Source organism: Pinus tabuliformis, chromosome 8 (genome assembly GCF_031772625.1).
Source record: "Pinus tabuliformis cultivar Carrire ecotype Pingquan chromosome 8, CPIR1, whole genome shotgun sequence".
NCBI lineage: Eukaryota > Viridiplantae > Streptophyta > Pinopsida > Pinales > Pinaceae > Pinus > Pinus tabuliformis.
The window spans coordinates 654,179,391-654,201,471 of record NC_142294.1 but is presented as its reverse complement, the minus strand read 5'-3'; the positions used below and the strand labels follow the sequence as shown (position 1 = coordinate 654,201,471).

The window sequence follows — 22,081 nt, the reverse complement described above, 5'->3', positions numbered from 1 at the left end:
GTTAATCTTACAACCAAAAGACTCAAAACTTCAAAAATTGCTTCCAACTATCATAAAACTGTGATTTCCCAACAATATGGCACAATTGGGTGGGTCTTTGAAAGAGTTTTTATAATCCGCAAGCTGAGGAAAGCTTGCTTCGTATGCACCAATATGTTTCCTCTTCTTCCATATCACTCTGAGGGCATAAACTATGAGGCATAAGCATTTTTTTTCTTTAAAGAAGGACCATTGTCCTCCCCCTCACAATTAGTAGTATAATGAAGTGGTCTGGGCATTCCTGGTTTAGTGTTTTATCCTTTCATGGCCAACAATGGTGTCTTATCCACATGAGCAACCTTTTCAAATATTGACAAGACAAGAATAAGAATTAACATAAAATATTCCTTGAAAGAGTTTGATTCAGATATTTCTTTGTCTCTACAACTAACATCAAACAACTATTGATAAAAATATTTAGCATTTATCAACTCAATCATAACACCAATCAGGTTATGAGTCTCTGTCAGGTTCAGACTTAGGACGGGTCTTCTCCAGCTTAGTCCTGTGCTCAACATAATGATATCCTCCAGGATTGTCTCCACCAACTCTCATGTTGCACCATTGATTTTTTTTTTGTCTGAGAACACCTTCTTTAACACCTGAGCTTCAATTTCCACATGTCTAATACATGATCATAATTTCTGATAATTGAAAGACCATTGTTGATTCGTTATCTTGTTCCTAGGAATTTTTTTCCTTCCCTCCATTGTTATTCTATTCAAGTAAGATCACTCAGTGGATATTACAAATCTCCATGCCCACCTTAATGTACCAATTTTCTAGGTTTCACATGATTTTTCTGCCTAGGTCTTAATTCTCCTTGAGTTGCTTTGTATCCCGGTGATTTCCTTTCTCTCGGATCACATCTCTCAAGTCAGCATTGTGTATCTTATTGTCCCAACCTGGGGTTTTGATTTGGTGTACTCTACTCTTTGAGTCAATATGTCTGTTCTACTCATTATCAATACTATCATGGATTTTTATTCTCAAGTGATATATACATATCGGTGTGCTCTCTGGCTTCACCTTGATGGATTTTCACTACTAGATCCATGATATTCCATTTTTGTCATTGTACTGCATGGAACAACTTTCGTTATTGTTAACTTCTCTTTTCTTGATATTGCCTGGTTTCCCTCAGACTCTTAATCAATTATATGGATAGTATTTATTTGTCCATGAATGCTATTATTATTGAATTGAATTGATATATTTCAAATTCTCTACTCTGGATCTTACTGCATACTGTTCTCGAAAAGGAGGTCAAATTTTAACAATGATGCATAGCTCTGGTATCTTCTGACTTGTGTTGTTGATTCCCTCGCAATATGCCCAGGTTTGTACACCTTGAATTCTTTATTCTTGTAACTGCCCCATTCTTAGTGTGCAAATTACGTAACACATGTTGCAGCCTGACTTTTGCAAGCATTCTAGATTCGCTTATTTGGAAGGTTATGTAACTCATCGTAACTCTTAATTATGCATTCCTCTGCCTCAAGATTATCAATGGCATTTTGTAAGTACTTATTGGTATCTATGTAAAATTCCACACAGGTCTGGAGACTAACGCAGGATTTCCTTCGAATAGTAATGGCTTGGGCCTCCTCTACATAGGCAACAACTCTGTCAATACGATGCAGATGCCAAACTGTGTAACAGTTCATGCCGATATAGTATTGGCCAGTGCTGGTGTCATAACATTTATACTACCATGTTGAATAATGCTAACGCTCAGGTCCAACGCAACGCTGCCATTTCCATATCCTTGTCATCTATGCCTACTATCCCTGGTTTAGGTTGTAGTGATTTTGGAGTGACAACTATCGTTTCTAATACAGACTTGCCCAAATTCCTTGGCAGATTCTAGGTTAAGATGTGGGCAGTGTGATTTGCCTGAATTCCTTGGTGATTTATTTATAGGAGACAAGGGAGTGTCGTCATCTTCTACTTTTATCTAGTTCATCACCATTAGATTCATTGCGTACATCTTTATTGTCTATTGACCTACTGCTTTGGTCATTGGTGGACATTAGATTTCATTTATCTATGCAATATAAAACTCACAGCAGAGGTCCGTTAATAGTCTAGACTGTTGAAATTCAATAACCCAATGTATGTCAGATTAAGTAAGACTTTAACTAGATATCAACAAAATTGAATTTGATAAGTTTCTTTGCCTAATTCCATTAAATGACTCGTATATTGTAAACATAAACACAAGGTGGTCAATCACTCTCAAGTAGGCTTCCTATTGTGGATTTGTCTTTTATTCATCCTTATCTAGAGAACTTACTTACACCGGGAAAACAGGCTGCGTTGGGGTTGGATTCGCAGAGAGTTGATCCTTGCCTTTGATATTCAATCTTTGTTTTACTTGTAATCTCCAAAAGGCATGGATAATGAATGAAGGTTGGGCACCTAGTCTACAGATTTCCTCTGATTCCTATTATTGATGCTTGCAGCCTTCTCATTCAAATTTGATTGAGTCAATTTTATAATATTGAGCGGGTCTCTCTTCCTTGGTTTTAATGGAATTGTTATGAATTTGAGCAGTTTCCCTTTACCACAAAGGGTTGTAGCTTAGGATATTTATCCCTAATATGCATTTGAGCGACCAGGATAGGACTTTTCCTTTGCCTCTTGTTCCACTTGTAATTTTTTTTGTATACACATACATATATCTCAAGATGTAGTTTAGTTGATGGCATACAAGCAAGTAGGTGAAGATATCCCCCTTAACCTTCAATTTTCCCCAATGGACAACCAGGCAAATTTGACCCAACCATTGACCAACAAGCAGAATGCCCTACAAAGGTATGTCAAAGGAAACCTTAACCCTGAGGCAGTAGTAATAATCCAGCATCATTTACTTTAACGGGATCCCATTACTTAATAAATTAGCCCGAAGTTTGCTATGATCCTAGATTAGTATTTGCTGCATGTGACTAGCAAATGCTTAGATCAACTTTACTGGTACTTTGTAATCTCTCACAACTCTGACAATAATTTTGAACATCAAGATGTTACACCTGGGGTTCGATAGCAACTCAACCAGTGCACACAAGGTTTATTTCTTGCAACCAATGTTTTTATATCCAACCAACTAATCCACTGGATAGACTAGAACCAATCAGTATTTTAACTCTTATTTGTAATTATCTGTACATGTCGACCAACAATTTGCGATCTACTAGAACTTAGTCTATCTTCAATATAGATATACATATATATAAGTATATTTCCTGAACCACAGTAGAAAGTAAAACCTTAGTTGGGTCAGTCATAAAAGTTACTGTGTTTATTTTAGTGAACAAGGATGAGTAACACATTTCTGATCTTCTCCTACAGACAATACTATCCGTGTAAGTTTCATGACGAGAAGAATTACACACTTTTGAATAATATTGCAGAGAAGTGGCTTGGAATATCCCTGAGTTTAGTTACAACTACTTGTAACTCATTAGTCTTCGTATTGCTACATCTGCATATATGATGTGTATGATCGTACTCTGTTTTAAGGACAAAGTCTAGCTACGAGAGTAGTCATAGTCGAGAAATGCAAGGAATGGTAATTATTGGTAGTAATACTAGTTTAAGCCATTCAAACCTTCCCATGGCCAGATTCAAAACCTCGAAGCAAGCCAAAACGCATTGATAAATCTGAAATCTAACCAACTACCAGAACTAAACCCTGTAAGGGTTAATTGAAACAGTTTGAAAAGATAGTTCATGGACAGTTAAAAGTTGGGAACTCAAGGATTCACCCATGACCTTTGAAAAGCATGACAATATCGGTTGCCCTACTGACCAATTTAATTTTGATCTTGTTGCATAGACAAGGTGAAATAGATTGCAGTAACAGATGACTCCTTTTATCATGATATTTCTTTCATACTCAAGGTAACCCACAGAGAACCCTAAGAAATAGATCCATTCCAGTTATGCCATTATGTAGGTGATCACTGTAGCTAACTTATGACTCGATATTTTTTGGCCAAATCCTTTGATAAGAACAATAAACTAATTATACCGCAATGAACATTTCGAAATTGTAAGGTAAATGGATCGGTAAGGTTCCAAACACGTCGGACAAGGGTTGCCTAGAGGGATGAATTTTCTCCTAAATAACTTCATCCTTGCTCCAGTTTATAATGGTAGCTTCTTTTACTTATCATAAATCAACACCCGACTACTTGGCATCCTTATTCCCACCGACCAGCCACAGATCTTAAAGTGGTTTTATACACAGCAAGAGGAGGTTTATAATCCACAATCAAGAGGAGCTTATACGCACCATCCTAAAGGAGATCAAGCCGTGGTGAAAAGAGGCTTCTACACGCAGTCCAAAGGTACCTTAATCACAGGTCAAGAGGAGCCTTAATCCGTACTTAAGGAGAGGCTTAAATTTCTGTCAAGAGAGCCTTAAAACGCGACTACGGAGGCTCCAAAATGCAGCCAAAGGGCAGCAGAACAGGTCTATGAAGAGACAGGTGCAGGGGAGGCTTTCATATATGCTAGAAGTCCTTGAAAGATACTGCCGAATCCCAAAGGAGCTGCAGCGAAGCGACATCGCATGTAATGCATGCTTGGAAGAAGTAAGAGGAGCGACCCAACAAGCGTATTAGAGCACACAGAGGACACAGACAGAGCCCGCTGAGAGGGTCTGCAACTTGACAGGGTGATCACTTGGAAACCTGTTCTATTAGCTGCCGCCTTTGCGACTCCTCGTTGCAGGAAGAATGCAAGTGCCCGTTGTTCCCCGGCCCCGGCTGGAGTTTCTCAACACAAAACCCCCACCGAACTATGTGGCCAGGCTGGACCGAGGGGCCACGGGGTTCACCACGCGGTCTGATATCGGGACTGCGAGGGCTGCCCCGGACCGCTCTGCCACTACCATAGGAGGCGTGTCAGTGGGCAGAGGACGGGGCAAGGGCAGTGCCGGTGCCGCGGGTGCTGAAGAGGAGGAAAAAGTAGACGACGAGAAGGGATATGATGAGAACGAGAAGTTCGATGAATTTGAGGGTAACGATGTGGGTTTGTTTGCCTCTGCCGAATATGATGAGGACGATAAGGAAGTTGATGTCGTCTGGGAGAGCATTGATAAAAGAATGGACTCTCGCCGCAAGGACCGGCGGGAGGCAAGGCTGAAACAGGAGATTGAGAAGTACAGAGCCTCAAACCCTAAAATTACAGAGCAGTTTGCAGACCTTAAGAGGAAATTGTATACGCTCTCTGTTAGCCTCCTATACCAATAGGTTTCATTTTTCATGATTGGCAGAGGAAATTCCAAATATGTTCTACTTTGATGATGCAAAGATCCCATATTTCTGTGGAAGAACATGTCTGTATATAGTTTGGATAGTGTCCTACTTCTGGATGGGTGATCCAACAGCCTAATCTGGATCATGCCATGTTTAAATTGATGTTGTAGAATAGAGAAAGAGAATCTGTCCAAACTGTCTAATCTTGGCAGATTAGCAGATCAGGTAGAGAATGAAGGTTCCCAACTGCTTAATCTGGGCCCTTGGAAGTGATAAGGGTAGTTGTAGATAGAAACTCAAAAGAAAAGAAAAAGAAAAAGAGCAATTGAGGGTTTGCAAGTCTAAGTGCACCCTCCCTGAAGTAACAAAAAATGCTAGGTACTAAGAAGGGTAGGTAGAAAGGGGTTGCAGAAGCTTGTTTTCAGTTATATTGTTGGCCTTGGCAGAAAGCATATATTGACAAGAGAAGGTTCACCTGTCTCAACATTTTGGTAACAACACAGTGAAGCATGTCTAACTCCCCAATCATTCCCCACAAAACATCTTTCTAACATTCCCTAAAGGTCCAATGGGATTTCCTCATTGTGTACTAATATCACCTTTTGATTATGGCAACATCAAGCCAAGGTGTTGATTCCTATTACACAAGAAGCCACATTTCTTGTGTAAAATCATTCCTCACCCTCATCTGCTTCTAAATCTAAGTTTACTCCTTAAACTTAGCCCTCTATTTCTCTCCCACATTTCAAAATTCATATTAACCCCTAATTTTACTATATAGCTCCCTAAGTTCTCCCATTCCCTATTATTATAGCATTATTGTGCAAAAAATCCCAGAAATATATATATTTCCCCCCCTTTGGCAATCTAGCCATATATCCCAAAGTTTGGAAGTGGGAGAAAGTCCGAGTCCCATGGAATATCTGTTCACACTTTATTTTTGGGAATTAAATCAACATCCGGTTGATTTAATAACCCTAAGCGCACCTTATAAACGGATATATCGTTTACCATTTATCCCCGAAAACCTCAGAAAACCCACAATTTTCATTTATCCAAAGTTTTGTCCTGGCGCGCTTTTCCACAAATAACAATTGTTTATTATACGGGCCCCGCCGTATCGCTCTGACATCTCCGCATCCCGTCATCCGTCGGATCCGGGCCCTCCCATCCGACGGCCCTCGGCGATTTCGGACCGCCCCCGATCGCCGTCCTTTAGCGCCCGAAAAATGTCAGAAGATGACGTCTGTCCGTGGACGCGTGTCCATTTCTCATTGTATCGGGCGACCTCCGACACAAACCGGGCCCGTACCAAAAGCGGTCCGATAAAACCGCTTACCGCTATTGCCTTTCCGCCTTACGTCATCCCTGCATCACCACCACGCCATTGCCGCATCAACATTACGTCAGCTTCCATTCTGCCATTGTTCCGACCTGTCCGCCACGTCGCTCGTCCACGTCGACCAATCACCAGTTGACACGTCATCCCGCCGTACCCGACCCCACCAATGATGTCATGCTGACGTCATCCATCAAAAAGGCGCCAAAAACCAATTTTTCCATATTATCGCGCAAAAGTCATGGTTTTTTGTATTTTTCACATATTTTAGCACTCTGTGTAACTTGCATGCGTTTACGTCGTTCTTCTGCCAACCTCCAGAAATTCGTCCTTGAGCTGCTGCCGCCTGGAATTCCGCATGGTCATCTGCCTCCCGTCGCGCCATAACCAGGTATTTACCTGTTTCTCCCACCAACTGGTTTTTTCAGTCTTCACAAGCTAAAAACGCAAAATAACCACCATCCGGCATTCTGAACTCCTATACCTTCAAAGACTGAACTAATATCCCTTGGAGGTCCCAAATTCATCAAAGTCCCCTCATTCACTGCATTGTGCTTAACCCACACCCTTCACAGAGTTTTCGTGTCGCAGGGCGTGCCACAGCAAGATAATTCACCCTGTTTCACCTCCTTTGATAGCATTTCACCTCAATTTTGCCAAAGCTACCCTGTTTCTCCCTGAAAATCTCTTTCTCTGTCAAAACTCACCACATTCATCCACAATTCAGGTATAAATCCAGTTCAGAGGATAATTAAAGCATGGAGACCCCTGTGGCCTTGAACATTACTCCCCTGAGTGCCCCACAGAGGAACCTAGACTGGCTGGCCCTTGCTGACATGGATCATCAAATTAAAGAGACAGTTGAGATAACTACCAAGTATCATGTACATACTGTTTGTGAGCTGAGGGATAAATACATGAGTGGTGCTGATGACATAGGTATCTGGGAGTCTAATTTGCCCATTTATTACCTACCTCAAGTCAATGTGTTCCCAGACCTCATCCATCAGTGTTGTGAACACTATGACCCCTCACAGAGAGCAGTTTTGAGTTCATCTGGGAATGTTTTATTCCACGTCACTCCACAATCCATAAATTAGATGTTGAACTTTAAACCAACTAGACCTCTAGTCCCCCTTTCTATGAATTTTCTGCTACAAGAAGCTGCCAAATTTCCCAGCTCAGAGGTCACAAAGATTGGTTAGTTGTTCATGAAACCAGAATATCAGCCCCGACAACCTTCTCCCTATCTACATGTCTGGTTCAATGATACAGGGAGACTGCTAGTGGACATAATCTCCTGCATTCTGGGATTCAATACCAGTGAGTTTGTAGATGATACAACCTTGGTGATGTTATCCATGTTCACTCCAGGGCAGCCTCCTGCGCCCCAGTATGATTATGCCACATTCATTGCTGACAATATTCATGAGAAATTCATGAATCTGGAGAGGGAAAGGGTATTCAAATACACCTCTTATATATATCACTTAATGTTATACTTTCAGCCTGATAGTTTCCCTGTCTCCTTGAGAAAGCTGGATGCAAAAGGAAACAAGAGGTCAGTGGTATTTTGGTCATCAGTTTGTCACCACATCTCTTGCTCCCCATACAGCTATTGTGAGTTCATTGATCTGTTCATCTATCCAGCCTTGTCTCTGCTACAGAGTTCTCCTCCTCCTAGACTCACCGATGATATGCAGAAGATCCTCCAGCTTTCAAAGAATTATAGCATTGGAGATTGGTACTTCTACCAAGACCACATAGTAATCAGAATATATGGCTGTGAGCTAGCCCCTTACAGACTGCCAAAGTATGTCCCCATGAGACTTTTGCATTAGAGTATTTCCGGCAATTTGGAAATGCAGACATGATTCACTTTCATAGCAGAAATAAGAAAGCACAGCTCAAAATCAAACACCAACTGGGCCCATTCATTTTCAACAAAAGAGAAGAAGCATGGCAAGAGGTAGATAAAATTCTAAAGAGCTTCCAGCTGCAAACAAGCTTCCTTTGGTCACCCTATGACCCCAATCATTTTATAAGTCTTAGAAGAGTCAGATACAGACTTGCGAGCTATGACCATGTCAGCATCCCACACATTGAAAAATATGCAAATCAGTTAGAATGGAAGGAGGGCACCCTAGTGGAAGCATGTTCTAGGGAAGAAATGGCACAAAAAGAAATGAAGCAGTTAGAAAAATCAGTTGACTTGGAATTTTTTGAACAAGTTTGCTCCCCAGTACTCAAGCATCTTGGAGTAGCTGCTTCCTCTTCTACTACTCCCCATCAATCTGCCCAAGCCTCTACTCAAGCAGCAACTACAGCTAAAGGAAAAGATATGCAACAAGAGGAGCCACTCTCTAACATAGAGCAGCAAGCAGAACGACAAGAAGGAATGGCTGAGGCACCTTCAAATACAGAGCAACAAACTCAGGAAAAGGTCCCTCCTAGGCAGGAGGTAACAGTGGAAACCTCGGTGCTGCAAACTCCAGCTAATGAGGAAAGAACAAGGAAGAGAGACAGGCAGGAGGAAACTCCTCTCACCACTTCAACAGATCAACAAGGTGAGAAAAGACAAAGGTTGAATCCCTTTTCTGAGGAGGAGATGCCTGAAAGACCCACTGGTACCATGCTACCTCCCAACATTGAAACATCAGCCAGTTCCTATCAGCAGGAACAAGAAATACAGCATGGAGGAGAAGTTAGTTCATCAGGGCAGCGGACAAGGTCTGAGTCTAGCATCAAGAAGCAGTTTATAGAGATAAAATCAAGAAATGAGCCAATTAGAATCCAACTCTAAAACCAGCTGCTCAAGATGGCGCCAACCAATCAAGAAAGGCTTATGTCGGCCTATGATATTCAAGAGGGAAAATTGACTCTTAGTCATTTTAGGCCCACCATGCTGCAGCCTCAGTCAGCTGCCGACTATATCAGGACCAACCTAGAGGTCTTTGCCAAGGACATCCATCCTATGGATCAGATAGAACTGCACAAACAAACAGGGGAGATGGTTTATGCTACACTAGCTGATAAGACCCTATTGGCACATAGGTTGCAGAACTCCCTAAATAACACTACTTCTCAATTGGAGCTAGAGAAAGCTTCCTCTCAAGCCAAGGATAACAGAATCAAGTCCTTGGAAGAAATCATCATAGAACTGGGCCATGATCCAAATGACCCTAAGGGAGTGCAAGCATTAATGAAGAAGAAAGATGAGGACATAGCAGCTTTGAAGAAGCTGGTTAAGCTACCACCAACCCTTCACCCTCAGACTGAAGATGTTGCCCAGCAAAGAAAAGATCAAGATGTGACGGCTATGCTGGTGGCTTTGCACAAAAGGCTAGTGGAAACAGAAGGTGCTTTAGAGGCAGCCTTAAAGCAAAAGGAAGGAGAACAGGTGTCTCAGCCACCTCAGCAAGTTATAAATCTTGAGGATACTCCTCAAGTAATAATTCCTCCCCCAGAAAGGACATCAGAAGCAGGCCCTTCAGCACCAGAACCAGATTTGGCAGCACCAGAGCAGGCACCCAGCCTTGACATGCAGAATATGAGGAAGGAACTGGAGGCTCTTGAGGCACAGATGGCAGAACTAAAGGTAGCAAAAGAAAAATTGGCTACACTAGAAGAGAAATATGATAAATCAAAGCAGAATGTGGCTGAGAGGACAAGGGAAATTAGAACCCTGGAAAAGAAGATAAAGGAGCTGGAAAATGAATTAACCATGAAAAAAACTATAGCTTATGTAAAGAAAATTCTATGGGCTAAAATTGGCCAATCTATTACAGATCAATGGCAATCCATCGAAACAGTTCATGAACAAATGAATCTTCTGAGCAGAGCTCAAGCTGAAAATCAAAGAGCCAGGGCATCTTTAGGGAGCATGTCTGAAATAACCAACAGAATGATAAATGTCCTTAACAATCGGACTGGCCTTCAGCTAGCAGGAATGGGCAGTAGAGACAGAACCGATACTATTCTGTTGATTAAAAGGGTGCTTACCCTGAGAAGTTATGTCCAGTCATTGGAGAGAAAGTGTCAGGAAATACAAGCAGAAGTAAATGAATTTATTGCAAAAATCACAGTTTTGCATAACATGGGCCTCCCCAGTTTGGTGACGAGTGCTGGAAGATTGTTATCACATGAAAATTATGCCAAAAGGGTCAACAGCTTTGTAACAAATCAAATAACAGCATCTGCAAGCGCTCCAGAGGAAGCAGGGCCCCCATCTGGGCAGGATCTTTACGATAAGATGGAAAATCTATTTTTTATTGAGCATGAGATCAGGCACCTTTTTGTAGTTACTCCCAATTATTACAAATACACTGAAGCTGATGAAATTCTAATCAAAATGCAGAGGCACCAATTGCCCACTGAATAATGGTGGAGGAGTATGATAGAAACTATACTTTGATAAATTAATTTTGGCCTAAAGTCAGCATTTTCAAATGACTCATGCATCAAATCTACTTAAAGCAACAGTGGAAGACAGCTAGATAAAAAAGGCAGTGACTGGGTACAGCTGGATAATGCAATCAATGTGTCCAACGCAGCAACATCATGACAGGGCAGCATAAACTAATTCTCAAAATCAATGCAAAGGTGCTCAGCCGTCCCAAGACGCCCCAAAAGTCAAAAGATCTCTGACAGGAATGACTAGCTGTAATCAATCTTCTTTAATAGCAATAACTATTGTATCCACTATTTTTGAGAGTTGGTAGAGAAAGTTATGAGTCGATGACTCATTTTCAGATATTTTGTAAAGACAATTTTGTATATATACGCCCCGCTTAGCTTATTTGGGGGTTGTTGTTTATTTGTTCTGAAGAACTCGGTTGTATGCTCTGAGAAGTATAATACAAGAAGCCGCTGGTTTTCTCAACTTGGCTATGCTTGGACATGTTGTGATGGGATTGGTTGCTGTTGCAGGACTCTCATGTTTTCTCATGATACAATAAGTGTTTTCCTAACTGTCTCTGTGTTTTATATGTTTACATAACTCATCTATGATATATGTTTTCTTAGTAGGAAGGAAAATGAATAGTTCAGGATTTGTCCAGTAAGACACCCTAAACTCAATCATTCCTGCTAACTATGTTTTCTTCAAAGATTAGCTGTAAATATGGAATTTTTAAATGCTCCTATTTACTCTAATTTTATGGTAAATTCTATTCGAGAATTCCCTTTTGCTCTGGAATAAGATTTAGCCTTTTATGTTCTGTATCACCAAGAAAGAAATCTTTGTTGCCTTTCATGGTGTGGTTCTATACTATTTCCTCTCAAATCAAAGGTTTGTATCATGGATACCTATCTGGCTCTGCAATAACACTCTTTTATCACAGACACTAAGTAATAATCAGTCATGGACTCCATTTGCCCAATGGAATATACCCTCTTTGATCATTGCAAGCCCTTCTTCAAACAACAGATGACAACCAAAATTCAAACAAAACCTTATACTTCATAACTAGCCTAAAATCCTAAAAACAAAGCTAAATCAAAAGAGAGAGCACTCTCTGATTGCAGGTAGGCTAGAACCTGTAATCCAAAGTTGGTTTGTGGTTACCTCGGTCGTATTCCCTTAGGAGTCAAAGGGAACAACCTGAGTGATAACACTCTCCACCGAGGAGTGGGACAGCATACTAGAGATTGGGGATTATTCACTTCGGAACAAGAAAAAGAGGTTTGAGAGTTCTGTTCTAGTTCCGGATACATTGCTGGAGAAGGCTAGGCAAGAGAAGGAGCACGTCAGTGCATTGGATCCGAAAAGCAGGGCTGCCAGTGGCACAGAGACACCCTGGGCACAGACGCCGGTGACTGATCTCACGGCTGTTGGAGAGGGGAGAGGGACTGTGCTGTCTTTGAAGCTCGATAGGCTATTTGATTCGGTTTCAGGGTTGACTGTAGTGGATCCCAAGGGGTATCTGACTGATCTCAAGAGTATGAAGATTACCAGTGACGCGGAGATTTCGGATATTAAAAAGGCCAGATTGTTGCTCAAGTCGGTTACGCAGACTAACCTGAAGCATCCTCCTGGTTGGATTGTGGCGGCGAGGCTAGAGGAGGTTGCAAGGAAGATACAGGCTGCATGACATTTGATTCAAAAAGGTTATGTTCCTGCCCTGCAGAACCTTTTTATTAATTCAAATTCAGGAGTTGAATTTAATCAGAATTCAGTTAAAATTTAGTTGAGAAGTGTCAGCTCTTTAAGGTTTCATTTCTATTAGAACATCCTATTTATAGAGATTTGATTTTGGTGATTTAACTTCTTAGTTATGTAGGCTACAAGTTTTTTTTATTTAGAAGGATATTTGATTCAAAAGTGTTGTCTGTTTTGTATTTTTATGAATTATGGGTCCTCTTTTTTGGTTAAGAGTCAAATTCCAGATTCTAGTAAACCTTTCAATATTTTTTCTTACATGTTCGGCTTTTACGATTTGTTTCTTTATATTGAACATTTCAGGTTGTGAAGAATGCCCAAAGAATGAAGATGTATGGTTGGAGGCTTCCAGATTGGCGAGTCCGGATGAAGCCAAAGCGGTCATTACGCGCGGTGTAAAGGCGATCCCCAATTCAGTGAAGTTGTGGATGCAAGCTTCAAAGCTTGAACATGATGATGCGAACAAGAGTTGAGTGCTGAGGAAGGGGCTGGAGCATATTCCTGACTCTGTGAGGCTTTGGAAGGCTGTGGTGGAGTTGGCAAATGAGGAGGATGCCCGGATTTTGCTTCACAGGGCAGTGGAGTGCTTTCCACTACATGTGGAGATGTGGCTTGCATTGACAAGGCTTGAGACATACGATCAGGAAAAGAAGGTTCTCAACAAGGCTAGGGAGAAGCTTTCCAAGGAACCTTCGATCTGGATCACTGCTGCGAAGCTTGAGGAGGCCAATGGAAACACAACCATGGTGGGCAAGATTATTGAGAGGGGAATCAGGTCCCTGCAGAGGGAATGGGTAGTGATTGACAGAGAAGCTTGGATGAAGGAGGCAGAGGCCGCAGAGCGAGCAGGGTCTGGTGTGACTTGCCAGGAAATAATTCGCAACACAATTTCTATTGGAGTTGAAGAGGAAGATAGAAAGAGAACATGGGTTGCAGATGCAGAGGAATGCAAGAAGAGGGGATCAATTGAAACTGCACGTGCGATCTATGCACATGCCCTTATAGTGTTTGTTGCTAAGAAAAGTATTTGGCTTACGGTTGCCCAGCTAGAGAAGAGCCATGGAACTAGAGAATCATTGGATGCCTTACTGAGAAAAGCAGTGACATACTATCCGAGAGCAGAGGTGCTATGGCTGATGGGAGCTAAGGAAAAGTGGCTTGCAGGGGATGTCCCATCCGCTCGAGCAATTTTGCAGGAGGCTTATGCTGCAATACCCAACTCAAAGGAGATTTGGTTAGCTGCACTCAAGCTGGAGTTTGAAAATCATGAGCCTGAGAGAGCAAGGATGCTTCTCGCCAAGGCTCGTGAGAGAGGTGGTACAGAAAGAGTCTGGATGAAGTAAGCAATTGTTGAAAGAGAGCTAGGAAACACTGCAGAGGAGAGGTCACTGCTTGATGAAGGGATTATAAAGTATCCTGCATTCTTTAAATTGTGGCTAATGCGAGGACAGCTTGAAGATCATCTTGGGAACTTGGAGGCTGCACGTGAGGTCTATGAGCAAGGCCTCAAGAATAGTCCAGGGTGCATTCCTCTATGGCTCTCAGCTGCTAAATTGGAGGAAAAAATGGGTGGTCTGAGCAAGGCGAGGGCAATTCTTACTATAGCTAGAAAGAGGAACCCTCAAAATCCAGAGCTCTGGCTTTCTGCTATCAGGTCTGAATCAAGGCATGGCAATAAGAAAGAGAGTGAGATCCTGATGGCTAAGGCGTTACAGGAGTGCCCGACCAGTGGCATATTATGGGCAGCATCAATTGAGATGGCTCCAAGGCCTCAGAGAAAGAGCAAGAGTATGGATGCACTCAAGAGATGTGATCATGATCCATATGTGATTGCAGCTATTGCCAAGCTGTTCTGGAATGATAGGAAGGTTGATAAGGCCAGGAATTGCTTGAACAGGGAAGTCACTCTTGCACCAGACAATGGGGATTTTTGGGCCCAATACTACAAGTTTGAACTTCAGCATGGAACTGAGGAGATCCAACAGGATGTTCTGAAGAGATGCATTGCTGCAGAACCAAGGCATGGAGAGCGGTGGGCATCTATATCAAAAGCAGTTGAAAATTCACATCTGCCTGTTGAAGTTATTTTAAAGAAAGTAGTGGTTGCTTTGGGCAAGGAAGAAGGGGTTATAGGAGTTTGAAAAACTTTTTAGAAAAAAAAATCAGGCCTTCCAATTATCAATATGTTTTTACTAGCTGACAATTTGGACAGCTTATTACTCTGGCAGTATTATTGTAATCATTGTAGCATAGTTTGCTGTAATAGTCATCCCAATTTTTATTTTTTTTGAAAAGTAAATTCACTGTTTTCCTTAAATATCCCATAAGTAGCATATGGATGGTGTTGGCGTCCACATTCAGCGGGCATTGGAATCTTGTTTAATTGACATCTAATATAGGTTCTCGGACTATCCTCCCTCACCAAAACTGCTTTCCGTGTTCTTCTCTTCCACGACCCGGTGCAATAACTCGTCTGCCAATCTTACAGGAAATCATGTGTTCTTTGTTTATAAGGGCGATGTTGTGGGTTCGACCTCGGTGATTTCTTTGTCTGATGGATAGGGATTGAGGTTGGGATTTGGGATTCGGGATTTAGCAGTCGTTCGGCCTTTCGGCCGTGTTGATGAGACCATAGATTCAAAGAATCTGCAAGATTTATTGATTTTCTTGAGTTCAGAGAGAGAGGGCCTTGAGAGAGATTGGTTTCAGCAATTTCCTTTTCTTCCATGCCTTTTTTATGCTGGTCGATTCAACGAATTGCAAGGAGCAGCTCGGTCAACCTCAAGCGCTTCTGCGACAGTATGTGCTCTTGAATTATTATACACTGCTTTGTTATTAATGGTAAATTCTTTTCTTGGAAGAATTTGGAGATGGTATAAAACTTTAGATTTCATTGGTAAAATTTGTTTGGAAAATGGGTCATTTCACCCTCAATTTGTTACTGGAGATCGTTTGAGCCAAAGATTTAGCCTCTCTATAGTGAATTTTGGTTATATATGGCTTGTAGAGCTCGAAGTGTCTGTGACTTATTCAATAGCGTCCGGGACAAATTAATTTAGCGTTTCAACGATGAAATTTGGCTAGAAAATTGCGGCTTTTGCTATGTAGATCAGATCAAGCTATTTTTAAGGATTTTAGACACTTACGGCTGTTATATTTCTCGGCTGCTATATTTCGTTAAGCGCTTTAAAGGATAGGCTATCGAGCTTATGCTCGAACAGCGCAGCACTCAGCAGAAAGGAACTTAGGGCCAAGTGCTGTATTTTCTTAGTTGAATATGTCCATCATACTCCAAAACATAAACCCAAAAAGTTATATTGCCGGATGTTACCAAGAAAACGTTGCCTATATGGATATCATATGACAGTGGTTGCAGTTTCATCTGGTCCCTATATTTTTTGGTAAGCTTGTCTATATGAATCTTTTGACACCCACTTGATAAATAGTTGACTTTAGCAGAGAGATTGAAATATTGGATGCTATCTTAAAGAATGGGTTGGTGCCACGTATTGATACTTACAATTTTCTAATCAGTAACCTTTGCCGTCATGGAAAACAGGCAGATGCTACTACTGTTTTTGAAGACACAAGGAAAAAGAGTTTGGAACTCGATTTCGAGACGCAAGACCCCTTATTCAAGGCCGTGTCCAATATATGTCATGCTTTTCAATCAAGCAAGCTTCTTAATCAATTGCTTTTACTGCAAGACTGAACAACAAAGCTCAAAATTTGTCAAACATAGTGGTCCAGGTTTTATCTGTTCACGAAGGCCTTGATGGATGGTACACATCATTTGCTGTGATTCAGCCGATGAAAACCTTAAATCTTCAAGTCAATATTGCAACCACTGAGTGTGCCATCTACTTGGAGGTGGTTTTTGTGTGCATTGATTTTGAGCTAGAGCTGGTTAAGGTCAGGTGTCAAACTAACTCCATGCTTATCCTACATTTTATGAATAAGGCCTGAATCATGAGGATTATTTCCCTTTTGAAAATGCTCCTTCTTCCACATTCAATAGAACATCATGTTAGTTGCATGATTGACATCTTGTTTAATCAATTACTATTTTCACCTGTGAACCTAACTTGGTCAACAACAATAATGGTATGTCAGAGGCCTTCAATTTTTCCAGTCACCAACATGACACCACAGAGAGGAAGAAATGTCATTGCAGTTAGAAAATTGCAGGACGTTGTGGTCGTGATAGTTCAGTTCAATAAGTTCCTAAGGATGCTACACAGAATTTGTATTTTTTGGCAGTCTATTTAATTGGCTGTTTAGAATATGTTGTAGCAATCCACAATGTCTTCCATTTTGTGGTAGACTGCTTTTCTAAAAACTGATGATTTGACCCGAGATCTGAATTACCAGTTGCAGTTCCCGTTTTAATAGATAGAGAATCAATCCTTACATAATACAGTTAGAAACTTGGTCAACAACTTGGATGACAAGGGGTCTCTATTTAAACCCCCAAAAGGCCTAATGTTATTAATTTAAGCTCCAAAATTGAGTGCCTGAATAGTAGCATCAAGGGTTGTTATGCTTTCTAATACTGCGTCTCAGAGGGTTAACCTGTTTCTTCTAAATTTAAATTTGAAGACCTCTCATTCAATCAAGATAGCTTTAAGTTTTCTCTAAAATAAAAAATGATTTTAACCTAAATTTACAAAAATCACCATATTTTGCCTGATCATTGCTGATATTGCCTCCTTTTTAAATTTAAGTTCATACTAACTCCAATGGCTGTTATAGCCGGTAATTAAGCTACACAAATAAAGCGGTTCAATACAAATGTTGTTATGGGAATTGAGGTTGATTTGAAACTGCTAGAATCTTTTGCAGATACTCAATTTCATGACAGTGGCTTGGATGAGCTTGAAGGTGCAACAGATCCAAAAAAGTCTTTGTTAGAGGCAAGGTAGTTGGTTAGTCTTCTATTAAACAACCATCCAAGACGCTTGTTCAAGGGTTGTGTCTTCTCCTGTTTCTGCTGCTTCTGGAAGGAAGGCATGCTGTTGTAATCTGGATCGGTGTCTGGAATCTACAACTCCAACAGTTCCTCTTCAGTATCTGCCCAAGGTACTTGCTTTGAAACCCTATTGTGATGAGCCTCCAGTCTATTTCCGATAATTTTCTAGTATTCCAAGTGTATTTATTTTATCCCTAGTAATGTTAGGCTTGTAGCTAAATGTACATTTTAGGATTTTGATAACTTTTGTTATGAACCCTGTATCTTTAACAACACAATTTTTTCTAGCTGTTCTGTCATTGGCTCTTCATTGATAATAGGAATAATTCTTGGTTTCACAGACATTCATGAAAGGATGGAGGGATTCTAAAGCCAAATCCATGCCCTTCTTCAGTCTTGGTGATCTGTGGGAGTCATTCAACGAGTGGAGTGCATATGGTGCTGGAGTACCGATAGTGTTGAATAGAAGCGACATTGTTATGCAGTATTATGTACCGTCTCTTGCTGACATTCAACTTTACACTCACCCTTCTGGACCTAATATTGGCACCAGGTAGATTATCCAATTCACCAGTTATTTTCATAGCAAGTCATGTCAAAGGGAGGTTCCTTAATATTTTGTAAATCTGACCACAGCTGAATGCTTTTGTATAATAATAATATGGTAAATAAGGCATAATATACACCGTAGCTTCTGTTGTTTTAACTTTAACAATTTAGCTCCTGTTGTTTAACAATTTTTTTTTGGAGAAATCTATCTTTGCAAACGATTCTGCTCTAATGTTGCTCCAGACGATGAAAATATTGCATGCTTCGGCGACTCTCTATATCAGTTGTGTCATATCTAAGACAAGATTTTTCCTGTCACAATTCAGTGTTAATGTACATGTCTTTCATTGGAGCAATATCATTTAAAACTTGATAACATTTGGACACGTGATTCATGCTGGCTCAGTTGAGTCCTGAACATGCTCTGTTTTTTTTTGTAGGTCCTTTGGTGAGGAGAGTGATGCAAGTGATGATTATAGAGATACAGGTAGTAAAGGTAGTAGTAGTAGTGATGAAGCAGAGTGAGACTCAAAATATGGTGGGGCAATAGAAGTCACTCTAAAACTGCACAAAAAGGCTTTTCTAGTGATGATGGTGAAGGAAGCAGTTGCCCTTCATTTCAATATTTTGGGCGAGCAACTCCATATAGTCGTGAACCTCTGGCTGACAAGGTAAGATTCGGTTATGCATTTATTTTGAGGAATGTTTTATTTCATGGTGTAGTTTCAATTGCGAGGTTAAAATTAATATCTGTTAACTGGATGTTGCAGATTGGAGATCTTGCCAAGGACTTTGCACAACTGAAAACCTTAAGAAGCATTGATCTGTTGCCAATCAGTTGGCTCTCGGTTGCTTGGTATGCCATCAATTATACTTGTGCAATCCTTGATTAAGTTGGTGTGGAGGCCAGTTAGTTATTAAGCATTCCTGTTCTATTGGATTTTGTTCAATGCGATCAGTAACGTCTAGATGAATTTTCATTATCTACCGCTATCTAATTAAAACAAGAATTTCCTTACAGGTACCCGATATACAGGATACCAACAGGTCCAACCTTGCGAGACCTGGCTGCCTGCTTCCTAACTTTTCATTCCCTTTCAGCTCCACTAAAATGTTTGATTCATCTGTTTTCTATTTTCTTTCCCTCCATCTTGTTGCTACTTTGTTCACATAGTTTTCATATCAGTAAAGCATGTTGATGCTGTTTGAATTATGATTTTCTCACTCCGCATTTGATCTCTAACTGATGTTTTGGCAGATGGTGGCAGTGTTCATGTAAGTACTGGAGGGAAAAGTGTTCCTGTCACTTCGATAAGCAATTCTGGGGGTTCTCCGAAGATAGCTTTACCAGTATTTGGTCTAGCTTCTTACAAGTTGAAGGGGACAGGGTGGAGTACTATCATCAACAATATACTCCACACGCTCCACCAAGCACCTTCTTACCAGTTCATCAATGCATTGCCGCCTAGCATCCATAAAATAAGGTGTCCCTGGCTTGTTGAGGAAGCCTTCCGCGTCCCACATCTGCACCAGCGTCTACACAGCAATTTCTTTATCTTCCAGAAATGCTGCACAATTTAGAAAAAAAAATCTTTAGATGGAATTCTGACAATCCATTGTAAGTCCATCTTAACACCTGATAAAGCTCTGCGTCAATGGCCCTGCAAAGCTGACCTGCAAAGCTCTCACGTTGACCTGCAAAGCTACTTGGATTAGAAGTTCTACCTCCTCTCCGAGAAATCCATGAATTTGTTGAACCAGTGTCTTGTATCAAAAGAATTGGGGACAGATCTCTGATCCCTTATTGAAAATGGTCAACAAGGCTAATATCCACAGATAGGTGTTTGCAGTATAGAACACTGACTATCTTTGGTCTGCCTGTATATTTATTGAGCTTATTTCTGGGTTACGTCCTTCATCACAGCCCCTGATTTATCATTCTTCTGAGATTGATCCACTTGAGTTGTACGTAATGGGAAATCTCTTTTGTTCTCCAGTCTTCATTTATCGTAGAATGATCAATACCTCCATTCCTATTCCAAATATTTGAGATCATAGGCCATGATCGTTTGTAATGGCCTCAATATTCAAAACTTGATTGCCTTTTGCAGTTGATACTGCCCTGTTTGCCAGCGAATTGGCTACTTGATTGACAGATCTTCTGTTGTGGTTGAAGCATATTTCTTCAAGGTTTCCCAAGCCCTCTATTATCCATTCGATCTTGTTCCACAATTCTCATGAAGGATCATTATTCTTCTTGTTTAAGTTGTTGATCAAAATCTTCTACACTATGGCAAGCGAGAAGCTCTATAGCATGGTTGGGGGGAGATGTTAAACCAATGCAAGGAAAGTATATTTTCCTCTTCAAAAACTCCCTGCTACTTCTAGGCTAGGCTTGCCGTTTGATGCTCCATCAAAATATAAGATTTATATTACATTCTCTGTTTTTGTGGCCTACTGTAGGACCTATTTAATTGTGATGGAAATTTTGTGTGATATAATTTAGTACTGTTCTATGAGACTTTTTTGGTTAAAGCTGCCAAAAAAATTCAAGCAGTTTGCCTTTTCCTTCTATCTATTTTAATTTGTATTTAAATCCTCTAATCTAATGGGAAGGCCAAATTACATCTTCGAATACCTCTAAAATAATGGGGGCTTATTCTATGGCATAGTTCAATACGATGTTAGAAAAAGGGCAATCTTGAGTGGATATGCTAGCTTTCATTGCTTATGTATGAAGGGGGATTTGGTGTGCATGCCCTTTGGCTCGTAGATGGGTCCCCATCTTGAATCTTGATGTGCATGTATGTTGATTTCTAATGTAATATATGTGGCAGTCTTAAAAAATGGGCAAACTTTCTTCCTTGCAATGATTGGCAATTCTTTGAAATTGACTTAAAATTTAAGCTATTCGATTTAATATGCAAATCCGTCATTGAAGTACGAAATGGCCTAACATTTCTGGACTTGATTGTAAAGCAAATAGAGATAAAGTGTCAATCTATTCGAGATTTACAAATATATGTACTTAAGAGATACTTAAGAGATCGCCTGTAAGTACTTGAATCATTCTAACATTAACCTATTGCTCTGTTTTAGTTTTTTGCTGCTTGAAAGAGAAAAACTCGTTGCTCTGTTTTCTTTATTTGTTGTTTGACAGTTTGTTCGTAAAGAATCTGCAGGTAATAACCGAGGTGCGGGAATTAGGATGGTTCATGTCCTCAGTTATTTCTATCATGTTCAGGAACCAGAATCAGACGAAGAAGTCACACGGTTCAAAAATTGGTGTGATGAGGTTTTGGGACACTGTCTGAGGAAGTTGATCGACCCTAAACCATATCGTTTCAGGAAGTTACAACTTGTTGCAAATGAAGATCATCATTTAGAAAACATACTGAGGAGGGTAGAGTCACCAAACCTGATGTGGCTACGCTGGAACAACTGTCCCTTCTCTTGCCTACCTCCTTGGATTCCGATGAAGAATATAAGGGTTTTAGAAGTGGTATGAACCAAATTGAAAAAACTGTGGCAAGCAGAATCTCAGGTTAAGGCTAAAGACAATTTTGTATTTATTCTCTTTTTTTACTTTGCCACCCTAATTTATCGTAGATTATTGCTGCAATTGCTATGGAGTTGCAAGAGCTACATTTTTATGCTCCTCTTTCAATGTTCCTAGGTTGAGGACATAAACTTTGGTGAGATTGTTTCCACAGTCGCTAAACTAATATCTATTAGATTCCCTATTTCTAAAGCAAGAGCTT

General features: G+C 40.5%; 1 protein-coding gene and 1 pseudogene across 1 annotated transcript; both read left to right on the top strand.

Annotated features, from left to right (window-relative positions):
- The first annotated feature begins 4,781 nt into the window (after positions 1-4,781).
- Positions 4,782-15,032, top strand: LOC149237260 (protein STABILIZED1-like; annotated as a pseudogene).
- A 2,509-nt stretch (positions 15,033-17,541) lies between these two features.
- Positions 17,542-20,530, top strand: LOC149237259 (uncharacterized). The gene is made up of 8 exons (XM_089369215.1): positions 17,542-17,557; positions 17,645-17,720; positions 17,806-17,881; positions 18,113-18,324; positions 18,841-18,991; positions 19,091-19,176; positions 19,342-19,433; positions 19,579-20,530. The coding sequence occupies exons 1-8, from the start codon at positions 17,542-17,544 to the stop codon at positions 19,899-19,901; spliced, it is 1,032 nt and encodes a 343-aa protein (XP_089225341.1). The 3' UTR covers positions 19,902-20,530.
- Positions 20,531-22,081: the final 1,551 nt, after the last annotated feature.

Bases quoted from the DNA above. Each gene is read 5' to 3' on its own strand.
- LOC149237259 (XM_089369215.1), top strand. The intron at 17,882-18,112 runs GTACTTGCTTTG...TTGGTTTCACAG, and splicing joins CTCTTCAGTATCTGCCCAAG to ACATTCATGAAAGGATGGAG. The intron at 18,325-18,840 runs GTAGATTATCCA...GTGATGAAGCAG, and splicing joins GGACCTAATATTGGCACCAG to AGTGAGACTCAAAATATGGT.